At 39.4% G+C, this 14,751-nt stretch overlaps 1 protein-coding gene across 1 annotated transcript in view; it reads left to right on the top strand.

Moving 5' to 3' along the window:
• PDHX (pyruvate dehydrogenase complex component X) overlaps nt 1-14,751 on the top strand; it is a 44,524-nt gene that overhangs the window by 13,050 nt on the left and 16,723 nt on the right. The window contains exons 4-7 of the mRNA XM_033149844.1: nt 176-366; nt 1,750-1,848; nt 11,629-11,800; nt 12,878-13,025. Coding sequence (XP_033005735.1) covers nt 176-366; nt 1,750-1,848; nt 11,629-11,800; nt 12,878-13,025 — 610 coding nt within the window. The remainder of the gene's footprint in view (nt 1-175; nt 367-1,749; nt 1,849-11,628; nt 11,801-12,877; nt 13,026-14,751) is intronic.

Raw genomic sequence — 14,751 nt, 5'->3', positions numbered from 1 at the left:
CTAGATATCCTGCAGGACTAGGCAGTCCTAGCCCCTCAGAAGAAGTGGTTAGGCTAGTGAAGCTACTGAGTGGTTGCAGGGGAGCATATTTCTCTTTACATTAGGTACACGTGTGTGTGTGTGTATATTGACATCAACCTGACCCACCCCCCCACCCCCCATTATCCATTTTCAGAAGGAAGAAGGAAGCAAAAATGTGCGTTTGGGTCAACTAATCGCCTTGCTAGTAGACGAAGGACAAGACTGGAAGCAAGTTGAAATACCAAGTGAAACGAGCGTTGCTGTGCCAGCAGCAACAGCGGCCCCACCTCCCACTCCTTCTGTAACATTGGCCCATAAAGTGGAACACCACCCTGGGAAGCTACAGTGAGTTTCTGCACACTTTTTGAGCCAAGGCTTTCACCTTTTGATCATACCCCACAGAAAGTTAGCGTTTGATGACAACCAAATCCAGTGCCCTTAATACTGCTGCAAAGCTGTGGCAAAAAGAGTAATGAAGCCTGTAGATTTGCATGCTATACAAAAGAGAAAATCTGTCCTGCTTTTGGATGAAGATGCGGGAATCTTTAACCAACAAACCTGGGTTAAAGCATGGTGGTAAGAGACCAGTTTGAATGCCCCTGTGAACTTTCAGTGATAGCAGTGGTATTAGTAGTACTGGCTGCAGTAAAGTAATATAAAAAGCAATGGGAACCATGTCAGTCCATAAGAATAAAAAAATCTCTCCGAAAGCCAGAGTTAGGCAATATCTTTATTAGGCCCAAACAAAATGTCACAAAATAGTGACACGCTTTCATCAGGCAAGATATTACACAAGGCAGAGGAGATGAGGAAAACAGTGCTGCGATTGTAGACCTTCCAATACTTGTGTCATAACATTGGAAGACTTTACATTCTGAAGTGAAGGATGTCTGTTATGAGCAATGCTGAAATAAAGCATTGAAATAAGTGACCCAATTATATTGTAATTGAGCTTGTAACATTCTGCATGATGGGGGGACCCTTTAATGTCAAGGAGGTCCTTGAGGTAAAGGGCCCCATGTCTTTTTGAAATTACTTGGAGATGAAAAGATTTAACTTTTGTAGGGCTGTATATTGAGTCAGACCGTTGGTCCATTTAGCCGAGTATTGTCTGGTCTGACTGGCAGTGATGCTCTAGGAAAGAATGTTCCCCGTGATTATTTTTTCTTCCATTAAACACATTTCAGAATCTCAGCTATATGTTTGTGATGGGAGATATGATACCTACCAACTTACTTGTCACGTGTAGAATATTTTGGTCATTTTTTGTTGGTATAATCTTCAATTGTGTATGTGAAAATAATCAACTTCTAAGCATTCAAAATTATGCATAGCTAGAGCTGTACAACTTGATACTTTCCTAGCAATAAGAGAAAGAGCCATTAGTCTGGAAATGGGGTTCATAGATACATAATCATCCAGGTATTGGTGGATTTCTAAAGTTCATTTATATGTAAGCAACAGGATGATCAAATGTGCTTCTTTTTAGGTGCTAAATTCTTAAATATGTTGTTTAATATTCTGTCTCTTTACTTCTACAAACTTCAGGGTTACCACAAGTCTGCCGATACTGTGTGTGGCCTGTTGTCATTTTGACTACAAAAGTGAGAGCATACAAAGGCTTGGTTCAGAATTAGAATATAGGGTGATGGTGTATAAATTCCTTTACCGAAATTGACCGGTTTTTAAATTTGTGCCTTTTTAATGCAGTTTTTGCTTTGTCTGTAGGTTTCGGTTAAGTCCTGCTGCTCGCAACATTCTGGAGACACATGGACTTGATGCAAGCGGTTGCACACCTTCAGGTCCTCGAAGCATCTTCACTAAAGAGTACGGCATCTGTTCACCCCTTTCTTCCTTTATTTCTATATTTCTTCCTCAATTTTTTTTTAAGGAAGTATCAGTGCTGGGTAGATGTTGAGACTGATTTGATGCCCAATGAAACAGGTATTGGAAGCTATCTTAGGAAGATTTTCTAATCATTATTAGATTATGGCATATTTGAACTCTGAAATATATTGGTATATATGTGTAGTCGGAGAAAGTACGGATGAAAGAGAAAAGCAAGACTGCAGCAAAACTTGATATAGGAGGAAGTGAGAAGGCAAGGGCTGGAGTTGCTAGGTCTAGAGTCTTGACAGGAAAAGAATAACCTCTAACTCAGTTGGCATGAATGGGAAAGCACTTGTGGGTAGTGGAGCTCAATTTCCGAGATTTGATGGCTCATAACACCTGATTGGCTCTCTAAACACTCATGCACATTGGCTACATTCAAATGAAGGAAAGCTACTGCATATCAATCTAAGCAAGTTGTGCTTCCTTTTTCTGGTTATTTGGCTATAACTTTTGATACAATACAGATAATTGAACAAACTTTGTTGCATTACTGGTACATTCTTCATTAAATTATCTTCCCATTGATGTATAATTTTATGACATTACTAAAAAAAAATAGTGGTGTTATGAGCCATCAAACTTCAGAAATACACTTTTCCCAAAAGGTTTCACACAATTTTGGCCACTAGTGTATGCATCACACATTCCACAGCCACAAAAGATTCTGATGTCCCGATTAAGCAGTTTCTGATATTGAAACTGTGTGATCAATAGATTAGTAGCAGATGAATTATAGTGCTTTGGTTTTGGTTTTGAATTTACAGTACTGAGATTTTTCAAGTAGACCGAAATTACATAACTTGGTTGAACCATAGTGAACAGTTTCTCAAAGGCCTTCTTGTCCAACCCATGGCTGATATAGATATCTTTTGCTATAGAATCCCTGATGGGCAGCCATCGAACCTCTTCTTGAAGGCTGCTTCCCCCTTTCCTTAGAATAAATTGTCTGCCTATACTGTTGCAGCCCTATACCAAGTCAAGACCTAGATTTAAATGGTTTAGTAAATTATATATTAAAACGAACAACAATGAGAAGCAGCACAGCTTGTGCTTCGTTCACATTGTGACCTGATTTAGACAGAACAGTGAGCTGTGTGGATGTTATATCATTTGTAATAGCAGCTCATTATCAGGAAGCTTAGTCATTATGTAAGTGTAACTGTAAATTATGGTATGTAAGTAGTTCGTGGCAGGTGGGAACCCTCTAGGTCACAAAGATATCTAATTAACTTTTCCCGGTAGCCATGGAGATGTACCACAGATTTTGCTAGAGGAGTAGATGGAATGTTTGCAGCTAGAGAAATGCCTTTAAAACACACACATGCCAACACCTACCTTTATTATTTCTTTTAACAGAATAAATTGTCTTGGAATAGCCCATTTAAAAGAGAAGTTTGCTGCTTAAATCATCACTGTAAAATTACTAAATTGTGATAAAAAAAGAGAGACACATTCACTCATAGTTGTTTTTTAAAACCAACTGTATGGATATATTTTTTATGTGTGGATAAACAGATTTGGATGAATGTTGGTTAGGAAAATATATGTCATGCAGCTAAGGCTTGCATCCAGAGTAGTGCAAAGTCTCATGCCCCATAAGTTCAAGGATTTATGCTTGGGCAACGGAACTTCGCTGTGTGTGTGCCCTGCACCCTTCCCAAATCCTAGCAGATGTAGACAGTGCACAAAGGGAGGGGAGAGGGGAAAGTTATATTGCTCAAGCATAAATCGTTGTGCTAATGGAACAAGGGCATTGGATATTGCCCTTAGAACTGAATTACCTATAAATGGTCTAGGGTTCCTTTCCATGGAGATACATTGAAATGCAACCTATGCTATTTCTGTATCTCAGTACTGTACATTGTTCTTTGCTGATTCAGAGTAGATGTTTCTCAAGGCTGGCACTACTAATAGGTATAGTGAGGCAGCTATCTCGGGCAACACATTTCAGGTGTCATGAAAGGGCAACAAGTTGTTAATTTTTTATTATTCTATTTTTAATGCCAGGATGGGAGAAAAGGTGTTCATGAAATTTGCTAGCTCAGATGCCAAAATAACCTGGCTGCCCCGGGTTCTTGACTTGAAGACAGGTGGGAAATGTCGTTGGCTACTTCGCCTCAGGCTACAAAATGTCTTGGGCCAGCCCTGATACTTCTGGTGTGAAACTATCACAGAGCAGGGGCTCTCAGACATTTTTTGAATGAAATTATTACGGCTTTGTCTGGCTGGTCAGGCTTACTAGTTGAAGGCAGCAGGGCAAGTGTCTGTTTGCAGTATAACTTGTTTATTTATTATTCTGTTGATCTCTTGAAGGCAAGAAATTTAAAAGATTGAAATATATATCCAGTGCCATCCAGTTTCAGTATTAAGTGCAACTCATCACACATAATGTGATGGGCTTTATCATTGTCCTGGAAAGTACTGCAATGCTTTGAGATATATATTCACATTGGCACTTACCATAAACCTTGATTAATCATTGCTGCCATAAAATATTGTTCTTGTTCCTCTTTCAGGTTTCCCTATTAGCATGTTGTTACCCAATTAACTTTTATGATTATTGGACAGTCAAGTGTTTTATGTAGTATACAAAGCTGTGTGATTGCATAAGCTGTCTGCAATTATTTTGATAATGGTGGTTACTATCAGTATAGCATGTGGGCATTACTGACAAGCAAAAGACTCAAATTCTGTAGATGATACATTCAGCAATTAGTTTTTGCCTTGGCTGCTCTTTTCAAAACTCAGAGGAATGGCAGTACATATATCCTGTGTATTTGAGCCGTTTCCTGGGGAGTATCTGGGAATTAAGCATACAATTCTTCCATGGATACCCTGTTCAAAACCCCTGAACAATCAAAGACTTGTTGTTCCCCATATATGTTTTCATTTAAGTGGACTTGGAATACCCTGAAGCGTTTTAGCTGGATTATTATGTCCATAGTTTCTTCTGCTTAATTTGACAGCGTTACTTTATTCAGAAATTTTGGCACTTTTCATTCTACTGTATTTAATTAGCTATCCAGTTTTTACATAATTAAAAAAACACAACTATGTTAAAGGGAAAAAATATGGACTAGGATCTTAGAAAGCTACTATAGGTGTAGCCAAGGTCTTGAGCTTGGCTAGTTAGTTTCCTTTTTACACTTTTAATAGCCTCCCCCTGCCAGCTGTATCTCACATTCAAAGTTTCCTAGGTTTTGAGTTACGGCAAAGGGATCTGCGGCTTGAAAGACACAAGCCAAAAGTCCCTTGTGTGTGTGGAATTAGTTGCACAGTTCTTTGGAGTCTGGCCATAGTCTTAATATGAATGCAGGTGATATTTGTGGATATTTGAATATTAAAAATAAGGGATGGGTGTTTCTATATAATATGTGTGTACCGTGCTGTTTGGAAACCTGCCAAATCTGGAAGGGCTGTTCATTCTTCCAACTTTGCTTTCACATCTCCTTTGAGTTGTATTGCAAGGAATAGGTAAACATGGATCTCTTGTATGTGAGAGAACGATTAAAAAAAACTTTTTTGGGTGGGTTAGGCAATCCTTATGCTTTCGGTAAACCCTTTTCAGTAGGAAAAATAAATAAATCCTAAAATAAGTGAACTAAGACTATGGGCAAAGTTGCCTACTTGGAAGTAAATGCACGAATCAGCAGTTCTGTGCATAGCAGTAATATTCAGTGTGCACATGACAACTGTCTGCTGCCTGAATGTTATTTACAGATTGCAGTTCACGGTCTTTATGCCGGTACTTGGATTGCTGAATGTTATTGGCCGCAGCTTCCAAGGAGGCTGAATGTTCCATGGCAGCTGTAGTTAGTCAGTAAAATGAGTACTTGTGTGGAAGCCAGAGGGGAAACTAGTGAATTGTGTAAAGATGGACCTGCCACGTGGGAGATATCACCTCAGCAGGTTTCTGTCTTGAAGGGGTCTTAACTACGGCTTGGGAAATCTATCCAGCTTTTATTTATTATTGAATTTGTATAATGTGCTTCCTCCCAAAGGGGCCCAGGGTGGCAGACATCAAAACATTAAAAAATACAATGTTAAATAAAAAATTTTAAAAAAACATATTTTAAACATTTAAAAACAATTTAGAATATTTCAAAGCCATCGCATCCCCTCACAGTTACTAATTGCCAGTAGCTTATCAGCCACCAAATACCTGGGTAAACAGATATCTTTAAATTTTCTCCTGAAAGTCAATAATGAGGGAGGGAGACACACCTCACCAGATAGGGCACTCCACGAATGGGGAACTACCAGCAAGAAGGCCCTGCTATAGGTCATTGCCAACAACACCACCAATAGGGTGTCCCCTACCGATTGTGGGGCCCAAGGTGGTTGATATGGGGGAGATGCTTAGGTGCTTGAGTCCCCAAACAATTAACACTTGGTACACTAGCTAACATTTTGAATTGGGCTCGGTAGCTCACTGGCAGCCGGTGCAGAAATTTCAGGACCGGTGCTATCCTGGCATCCAAATTGAAACCTGCTTATGTAGCTTTCAGAAGAAATTCAGAGTCCAGTTGAAGCTGTGGCCCTATAAGCAGTGCTTTTCTTCTAGAAAATAAGGTGCCAGAATTGCTTGCCCCTTGAGTACCCCTAGAAAAAAGCACTACCTACAAGGAACTCTCTTAGTTGTCCTGTTAACACTATTCTGCTAATCTTACTGACAGTATTTGGCTCAAAAATTCCCAGTCAGGTTCTTTTCAGAACTGCAGGTGGCAGTAAGACACAATTTTTATAGGCCATGACATCTTAACCAGTGAAAGTAGCTAAATCCCTTGCATTCTATCTTGCAAATTAATTGTGGAAATGGATCTGGATTCCATATAAAGGATTCATTGGTCAATTACCACAAAATCTTTACTAGCATGAACCTGTATTTGGTTTTAATAATACCGGCTTTTACCTTTATTTGGAAATATATCCATTGTCTGTTTGTTCTAACCTCTATAAAGTTTAGTGGAAGCAGTTTCTGTCCTGTTAAAACATACCTTTGCTCTTTTTGTATCACAAACCAAGAAACCCTGGAAATACCTTTATTTGGAAATATATCCATTGTCTGTTTGTTCTAACCTCTATAAAGTTTAGTGGAAGCAGTTTCTGTCTTGTTAAAACATACCTTTGCTCTTTTTGTATCACAAACCAAGAAACCCTGGAAACCAGCTTAGACACAAAATTGGAATATGAATTGTATTTTTCAATACCCCAAGTATAACCATATTTCCTCCAGTGATGAGGATCTATCTACAACTTACTATAGCAGTTTTTTTAAAAGATCAAATAACTATACTTTGAGAACATCTGATAAAAGGCAAAGTGACACTTGTTTGTGTAAATTAAACAGTAGTGAAAAGGAAGCTCACACACCAGGTCAGATATTTATGGCTGAAGTTCATACTTCATTGAAATCAGTGGCAAAACCCCTATTGATTTTAATGAGCCAGATCGTCTCCCATAATTATTAACTAAAGCGCTGTATGTCACAAATAAATTAATTCATAACTAGCAGCAGTATATTATCTATGCAAGTCGCAGGGGAAGCAATTAAATTTTATGGGGGGACTGTGGCGTCTAATAGAAGGTGTATGTATGATATATATGTAATTTTCAGTACATTTAAGCATCTTTCTGGCTGACAAATGGCCTGTCCTGTTGAACCCTGCAATTATTTATTACTGTTACTAAGATTTTCTATAGTGCTTTGAATATGTTAATTATTACAAAGTCACTGAAGCTGGTAATGGTATGAAAGAGTTGATAATGGTATTTTATTGTATGAGAATGAGGGTGAAAACTTCTTTCAACCACAACTTTCAAATCTCTGTGAATTAGGAAAAATCTATTTAATAATGCAGCTAGCGGTATAAATTTCCTAATAGCTATTTTAAGCTGTCCAGTCTTTCTGCACAAGCTAGTTATGGCTTTTTAAATTAAGAAATTGAAGACTGTAAAATTTTATGGCTTTATTGTATCAGTCTTTAAAAATAGTCAATGTTCCATTATATGAACACTGTAATATAATTCCCCAGGCTTCTTTTTGTTCTTTACCTACCAAAATGCATCTATGTAACTTGAAACAAGGTTATTTTTTCCACTGACAGGTTTCACACATACAGTTGTATGCTGGCTTTGATGACCAATGATGCCTTGTAGTGCAAAATAAGAAAATAGTACAGTTGCCTTAAGAACGTGAATGAATCACAGAAAATCCTAACTAGTCTATTACTATTTGCAGTCAGTAGCACCTCAATTCTGTTGTTTGCTTCTAGTATCTGATATTACCTCTGAACATTGAGGTTTCATTTAATCCCCTTGCTGATAGCATCTGTTAGATACATTGACCCACTTCACATGTCACAGGAAACCGTAGTTAATAGTTTGCCATGAATGTGCCTTTGAGGGCTGGTGTGTGGAGGAAACAAACTTCAATTCTAGCTTTAATGTTACTCCCAAACCAGGGATCATGGCTTTTATTTTCCCCCTAAGAAACCATGATATGTAGCCTAGGCTTACTGAGTGTAACCATTTGGTGCCTGTATATAATACTAAGCCTGGAATCATGGTTTGTTCTTCCATATGCTAGCACAGCAGTTGCAAACATTTTATGGTGGTTTACTGTGACGTGCAAAAAAGCCAATCTTTAAGAGTCATCTAAGCTAGCAGTCATCAACCCAGCCTGAGGCAGTGAATTCCTTCTAGGTATTCTTTTTAAATCACAAATTAAAGAGAAAAGGTGAATAAAACAAAAAGACTGATACTTTTGTTATTATCTTGCTAGTAAAGTTAACTTCCTCTAAATTATGGTTAAGAATTCAGGAACCAGCCTCAGGAATGTGAGTTCACTCTCCCTCTCTCTGAAGCAAGTTCTTTCCCTTCTGCTGTAACCACATTTAAAGGAAATGTCAACGTATAAAAAGGTTTTGGACCCGATTTGGTCAGCCACCATTATTGTAGATATTTCCTTAGCTATAGCGAGAATTCACCCTGAGGATGTGGGGAAAGGGACTGCATATCCCTCAGGATGGCTCCCTATTTTTTGGTGAGGAAACCAGCACATATTGCCTAAGTGCCCTGGAAAAAAAATGGGGCATCCTGTTTCTTCGGGTGAGATCACGGTGGTCATTTTGGATGCTGCACTCTCGCTCCATGCTCTTGTCCCAGAAAAAGTGCTTCTTCCATGTTGAGAGTGCAGCATGGGTCACATGACTCGCCCAGAAGTGGACCAACGTTCAACTTATTCTGGATCCAATCCATATTTTTAGAAGCCTTAAATACGCCAGTAATTTTCTAAATTGTCTTGTGTCTTGCAAAGTACAGTGGATATTTGAGCTGCATATTACCAGTTTGAGAAATGGCTGAGAGGAAGAATAAAGTTTAGTTGGTACTGTTCCATTTAATGTATTAGGCTGACAGTAATAACTGTAGCTGTATGTGCAGCCATAATTGTAAGGGGGGGGGGGTGCTGTATGGACTGACTAGAAATCTCTCATAATACATGAGAAGTACAGAAGTGCTGAGCGCAAGGTAGATCAACATTTAGTTACTCATCTCTGAATGATTTGCAGTAGATTTGTGGGAAATGATTTTTTTGTGTTAAAGGATTCAAATTTCAAATTGTTACAGTAAACCAATTGTTGGTCTGAGCCATGTAAAAAGAACCCTATTCCTCAATTCTGCCTTCCTGAGCCACTGTTTTGGACCAGGCACCAATTGAACCTGTGTGTTTCAGTAAATAAAAAGATCTCACCAGTCTACAGTCTGCCCACCTCATATTAGAGGATGCTTGTGGAAGTGGCACCATTTGAAAGATCTGTTTGGTACACTGAATTAATAAATTCTGTTATAAATCAAATGTTGTTGTTGTTCAGTCGTTTAGTCGTGTCCGACTCTTCGTGACCCCATGGACCAGAGCACGCCAGGCACCCCTATCCTCCACTGCCTCCCACAGTTTGGCCAAACTCATACCAGTCGCTTCGAGAACACTGTCCAACCATCTCATCCTCTGTCGTCCCCTTCTCCTGGTGCCCTCCATATTTCCCAACATCAGGGTCTTTTCCAGGGAGTCTTCTCTTCTCATGAGGTGGCCAAAGTACTGGAGCCTCAACTTCAGGATCTGCCCTTCCAGTGAGCACTCAGGGCTGATTTCTTTAAGGATGGATAAGTTTGATCTTTTTGCAGTCCATGGGACTCTCAAGAGTCTCCTCCAGCACCATAATTCAAAAGCATCAATTCTTCGGCGATCAGCCTTCTTTATGGTCCAGCTCTCACTTCCATACATCACTACTGGGAAAACCATAGCTTTAACTATACGGACCTTTGTCGGCAAGGTGATGTCTCTGCTTTGTAAGATGCTGTCTAGGTTTGTCATTGCTTTCCTCCCAAGAAGCAGGCGTCTTTTAATTTCGTGACTGCTGTCACCATCTGCAGTGATCATGGAGCCCAAGAAAGTGAAATCTCTCACTGCCTCCATTTCTTCCCCTTCTATTTGCCAGGAGGCGATGGGACCAGTGGCCATGATCTTAGTTTTTTTTTTTTTTTGATGTTGAGCTTCAGACCATATAAGTAAATCAAATTACTTATATTTGAATATTTAACTTATTGGGATACTTGTTTAAATTCTTCACACCTGAAGACTTTATAAATAACTGGAGTAAGATTTTTAAAAATCAAAATGGGATTCTGTTTCTTTAAACATGAAAATGACATTAGTACATTGGCTGGAAGCATATATATCCCTGGAGAATTTGTTCTTTGCTGATGGAACTTCATCTGTACCTTGTACTGAGCATTTCATGTACCAAACTTGTGGGAAGATTACGTTCTGTATATATTGCATCATAATCCCTGGACAGAATAATAGCAGTGTCTAGAAAAGGTGTTGGCAGGACAGGGAGACTTTGCGTGCACAGGAAATCAAAATGAAAAATGTGTTTGTTTCCTATTTCATAAATTCTAATCTTGGATTAAGCACTTTGCACACAGGCTTCTAGGGTTTTTTTAATTTAGTTTTAGACTTGTGATATAAAAAAGCAGGTCAGCTGCCAGCTACATTTTAAAGATGTTGTTGCAGTACTAACTTACATTTGTCACGTTTTCAGCTTTTGTGTTGCCAACCCCTCACTCCCAATCCAATTTACACATTTGATTCCAAAGGTGATGAAGTTTTCATGGATTAACTTCCCATCCCACTATGGGATGTGGTTTGTCCGAAATATATATCTCGAGGGCAAAAAGAAAATTGAAAGGTAGCCTTGGCGGAAGAAAGATGATAAAAGCTCTCCCCACTCCCCACACCACAACTTGGCATATTAGTGAACCACTGTTCCCATAATTGTTGAGGATTACTTGGAGCAGGAAGTGGCTCTGGTTTGAAGTAGAAGAAGAAAAAAATAACTTTACAAATATTTCAAACAAAAAAAATTAAAACAAAAAACAAACAACAGGAGCTGATTCTGACAGATGTGCACTGCAAGGCAAGAATATCCTTAATCACTTGTGAACTGGAAATAAAAGAATGCTCCATATTGTTTTGTAAGGGGCAAAAGAAAAAAAAACAAAACAAAACAAATATTTCAAACAGTTGTTGGGGTTCACAGCAAACCTCATTAGCATTAGAGATTTAGTTTTTAATTCGGGGGTGTGGGTTGTTTTGCGTTTCTGCTTTTACTGTATTCTAAAGTGTGTTTGTATTTGTCATTTAAACAACAGGGATGCCCTCAAGCTTTTAGAGCAGAAGCAGAAAGGGAAACCTGTAGCAGCAAAGCCAGTGGTTTCTTCACTCCCTGCACAACAACCTGGAGTGCCTTCAGCAACAACACCTCTTCCTGCTTCTCGTCCTCTAGCGCCACCTGTTTCTGTGCCAGGTCGACCTGCTTCCGTGGTAATAACTATGGCGGAATTGCCTTTCCCCCTTGAATTTTCAGACGGGTCAAAACAAAACAGGGTAATGTGGGTTAAAATAAGAGGAAGCTTTGTTACTAGAGGGATCTTCATATTCATATTACAGTACTGTATCGTTCAAATAGCTGGTCAGGGGATTAGATACTGGGCTATCTCTGTCATAGACACATACAGATTGGACTCGAGAGATGCCAAGGAAGAAGCAAGGAGCGAATTCTAGAATCTGTCACATCCCAGTTGAAAGAAGACAGAACATTTTGCATATATCCATCACAGGGACATGGATAAGCATGGGCAATTGTCCCCAAGTCAACAGGGGTCACATAGCACTGTTGAAATTACATTTGTTAAGCTTATAAGGTGGGCAGGGTCCCTCACCCCACCCTCATTTTAAAAAGAGTTGCAGTTCTTAGGATCTACTTAGATTGAGTTTTCTGCATTGCATTGGGTTGGACTAGGTGACCCTCAGGGTCCCTTCCAACTCTACAATTCTGTGGTCCTGCTGCATTTTTTTCCTTCCTTCCCCTCCTTTTCTCGGGTTGGTGGGAATTTAAAAAGAGCCTCACGGCTCTCAGCCACACCTAGTGCTTTTCTTTTTCTGCAGTTAATAAAGGCATCCTTGGCTCCCCATCGCTTCCCTATCATGGACACTCCAGAAAACACAAAGGGCTATTTGGGAAGCCAAAGGTGCTCCTTTTTAATTGCACAAAAATAAAAGAGAAAGTTGTGGGAGATACACAAACTTGTTGAGGCTTTTCCCCTCATTTTTGTAGGGGACAAATGAACTGGCCAGAAGCACACCTTCAAGTAAAATACATCTAGCACTTGTGTCAACAGTATAAAAATAAAAAGTGTGTATTGAGTTCAAAAAGATGAGAGGTCATTTGAAAAGTTTCCTTATGGCAGAGATGGTTCTGGGTGGATCGCATCATTCGAGCTTTCACCATCAATATCGTTTTGAAATTCAAACTTTGTTATTTATTGCTATTAGCATATTTCATTGAACTTGTCTTCCTTTAATGTAGTATGTGCAATGTTTTGTTTTGTTTTATTACAGGGCACATTCACTGAAGTCCCTGCTAGCAATATTAGAAGAGTTATTGCTCAGAGGCTAACAGAATCTAAAACCACCATACCTCATGCATATGCAACTGCTGATTGTGACCTTGGTGCTGTTATGAAACTAAGGCAAGAGCTGGCAAAAGGTGAACTATTACTATTTATAAATTTTTGTTTCATATAATATGCTGCGTTTGCTGATCTATCCTGATCTACTATTTGGTCAGCAATTCTGCATACCGGTACTCTGTCATGGATGGTTAGTATTTATATATTCAGCGACCCAGCTAAGCATTGCTGGTAATAAATTAAACTATCCTGCACGTGAAGGAATGAAACTGTTCACTCCTTCGTGTTTTGTTTGCCTCTTATAAAATTGTTACTTTTTGCTGAGGTTTTCCTGCACAGGAAATTTAATTAGGGTTGTTACTGTGTTGTGTTATGTATTGCTGCTTTCCATTTTACCATTCTTTGGGGTTATACAGTAATTAGAAGTGGGTAAGAAGTGTTTTAAGTAAATAAACAAGCCTAGCAATGAAGGGGAAACACTCTTTTTAATTAGCTTTGGAGTCAAGCAAGAAAATAAGGTAGTTGACTTGTTGCGTCAGAGCCATGACAGTTGAAGAGAGGGAGAAGAAAGGGCTGTGGAAAAAGCACAGTTTGGCATTGCAGCAGAGAGGCCAGAAAGGGACCTATAAGCTGAACTGAGAGGTGCAAATGTTGACTTATTGACTTGGTTCGGGAAATGGTCTAACCAGGTACATATCTCTATTGATTTGCTCTTATGAGTAATTACTCTGTAAACCTAGGGTTCCCCCCCCTAAAATAAACAAAAACTGTTAACTTGTTGTCTCACTAAAACCTTAAATAAAAGCATGACATGTTTTTTGGGGGAAATGTTCTGAGGCCTTGTTTATTCACCCCACACCTAAATGCCACACCACTCTCCTCAGTACAGGGAGTAGGTTGGGCCGGTTAAAAGTCCAAGAGATTAAAGGGCTGCTGAGTGGATGCAGCCAGAAGAAAAAAGATATATCCGCTTGGGGGCAGTGATGAAGCTAACAAGAAAGAATGGTTGGTTTGGCAGGTTTGCTTGCCTCCTTCCATTCTCACGGCCCAGGCTGTAGCCTGTGCCATCACACTGCAAATCACCGAATTGATTTCAGCAATTTTGCTTTCCCCATATTTCCATTTAAACTGCCTTGATTTCTTAATTCTGTTTCGGCTGTAACGATTTTCCATTGAAATTGAGAGTGCTGCCTCTCTATTACTTAATGCTTTAAACACAGAGAATGAAATTGCTTCCCTGATTGGGGGTATAATTTAAAATGCCCTGTTTAAAAAGGTATCAGCGCTTCAGAAATGCTGGTTCACTTTTTATACATAAATTAAAACATTTACAAAATGAGTACATGCTGTGAAACAGGGATGAGGAAATTGCTGCCCTGTGGGCTGAATAGGGCTCACAATGCTCTGGTCCACAAACTCGCTCACCCATAACCCACGCACCTCTCCAGTGCAAGGCTTTTTTGAAACCTAATTGCTATGCTAGAGGGGAGAGAGTAGAATGAGAGACTGAGAGTGTGAGCTGTGACTGTTTGGAGCAGCCCATCCACTATCAGCTCCAGCCATGCCCTCTTTGACCATGCCTACTTTGGATTTCGCCCTGCCCACCACTGGCCATGAGACAATGTGTTTCTTATAAAAGGTGAAAAGCCAGATTATCCGGGGGGGGGGGTGTATTAAAAAAATTTCTCTAAGGATTCAGATAGACTAAAACACCTCTTGTTAGACAAATATGCACATGTGAACAACTGTCTGAAGCTGAATGGGTCTCATTCGATAAAGTGTAACAGACGATGAGTACAACTG

This window comes from Lacerta agilis, chromosome 1 (assembly GCF_009819535.1).
Source record: "Lacerta agilis isolate rLacAgi1 chromosome 1, rLacAgi1.pri, whole genome shotgun sequence".
Lineage (NCBI taxonomy): Eukaryota > Metazoa > Chordata > Lepidosauria > Squamata > Lacertidae > Lacerta > Lacerta agilis.
Note: the sequence above shows the minus strand (reverse complement) of the source record. Positions and strands in the feature narration are given on the sequence as shown.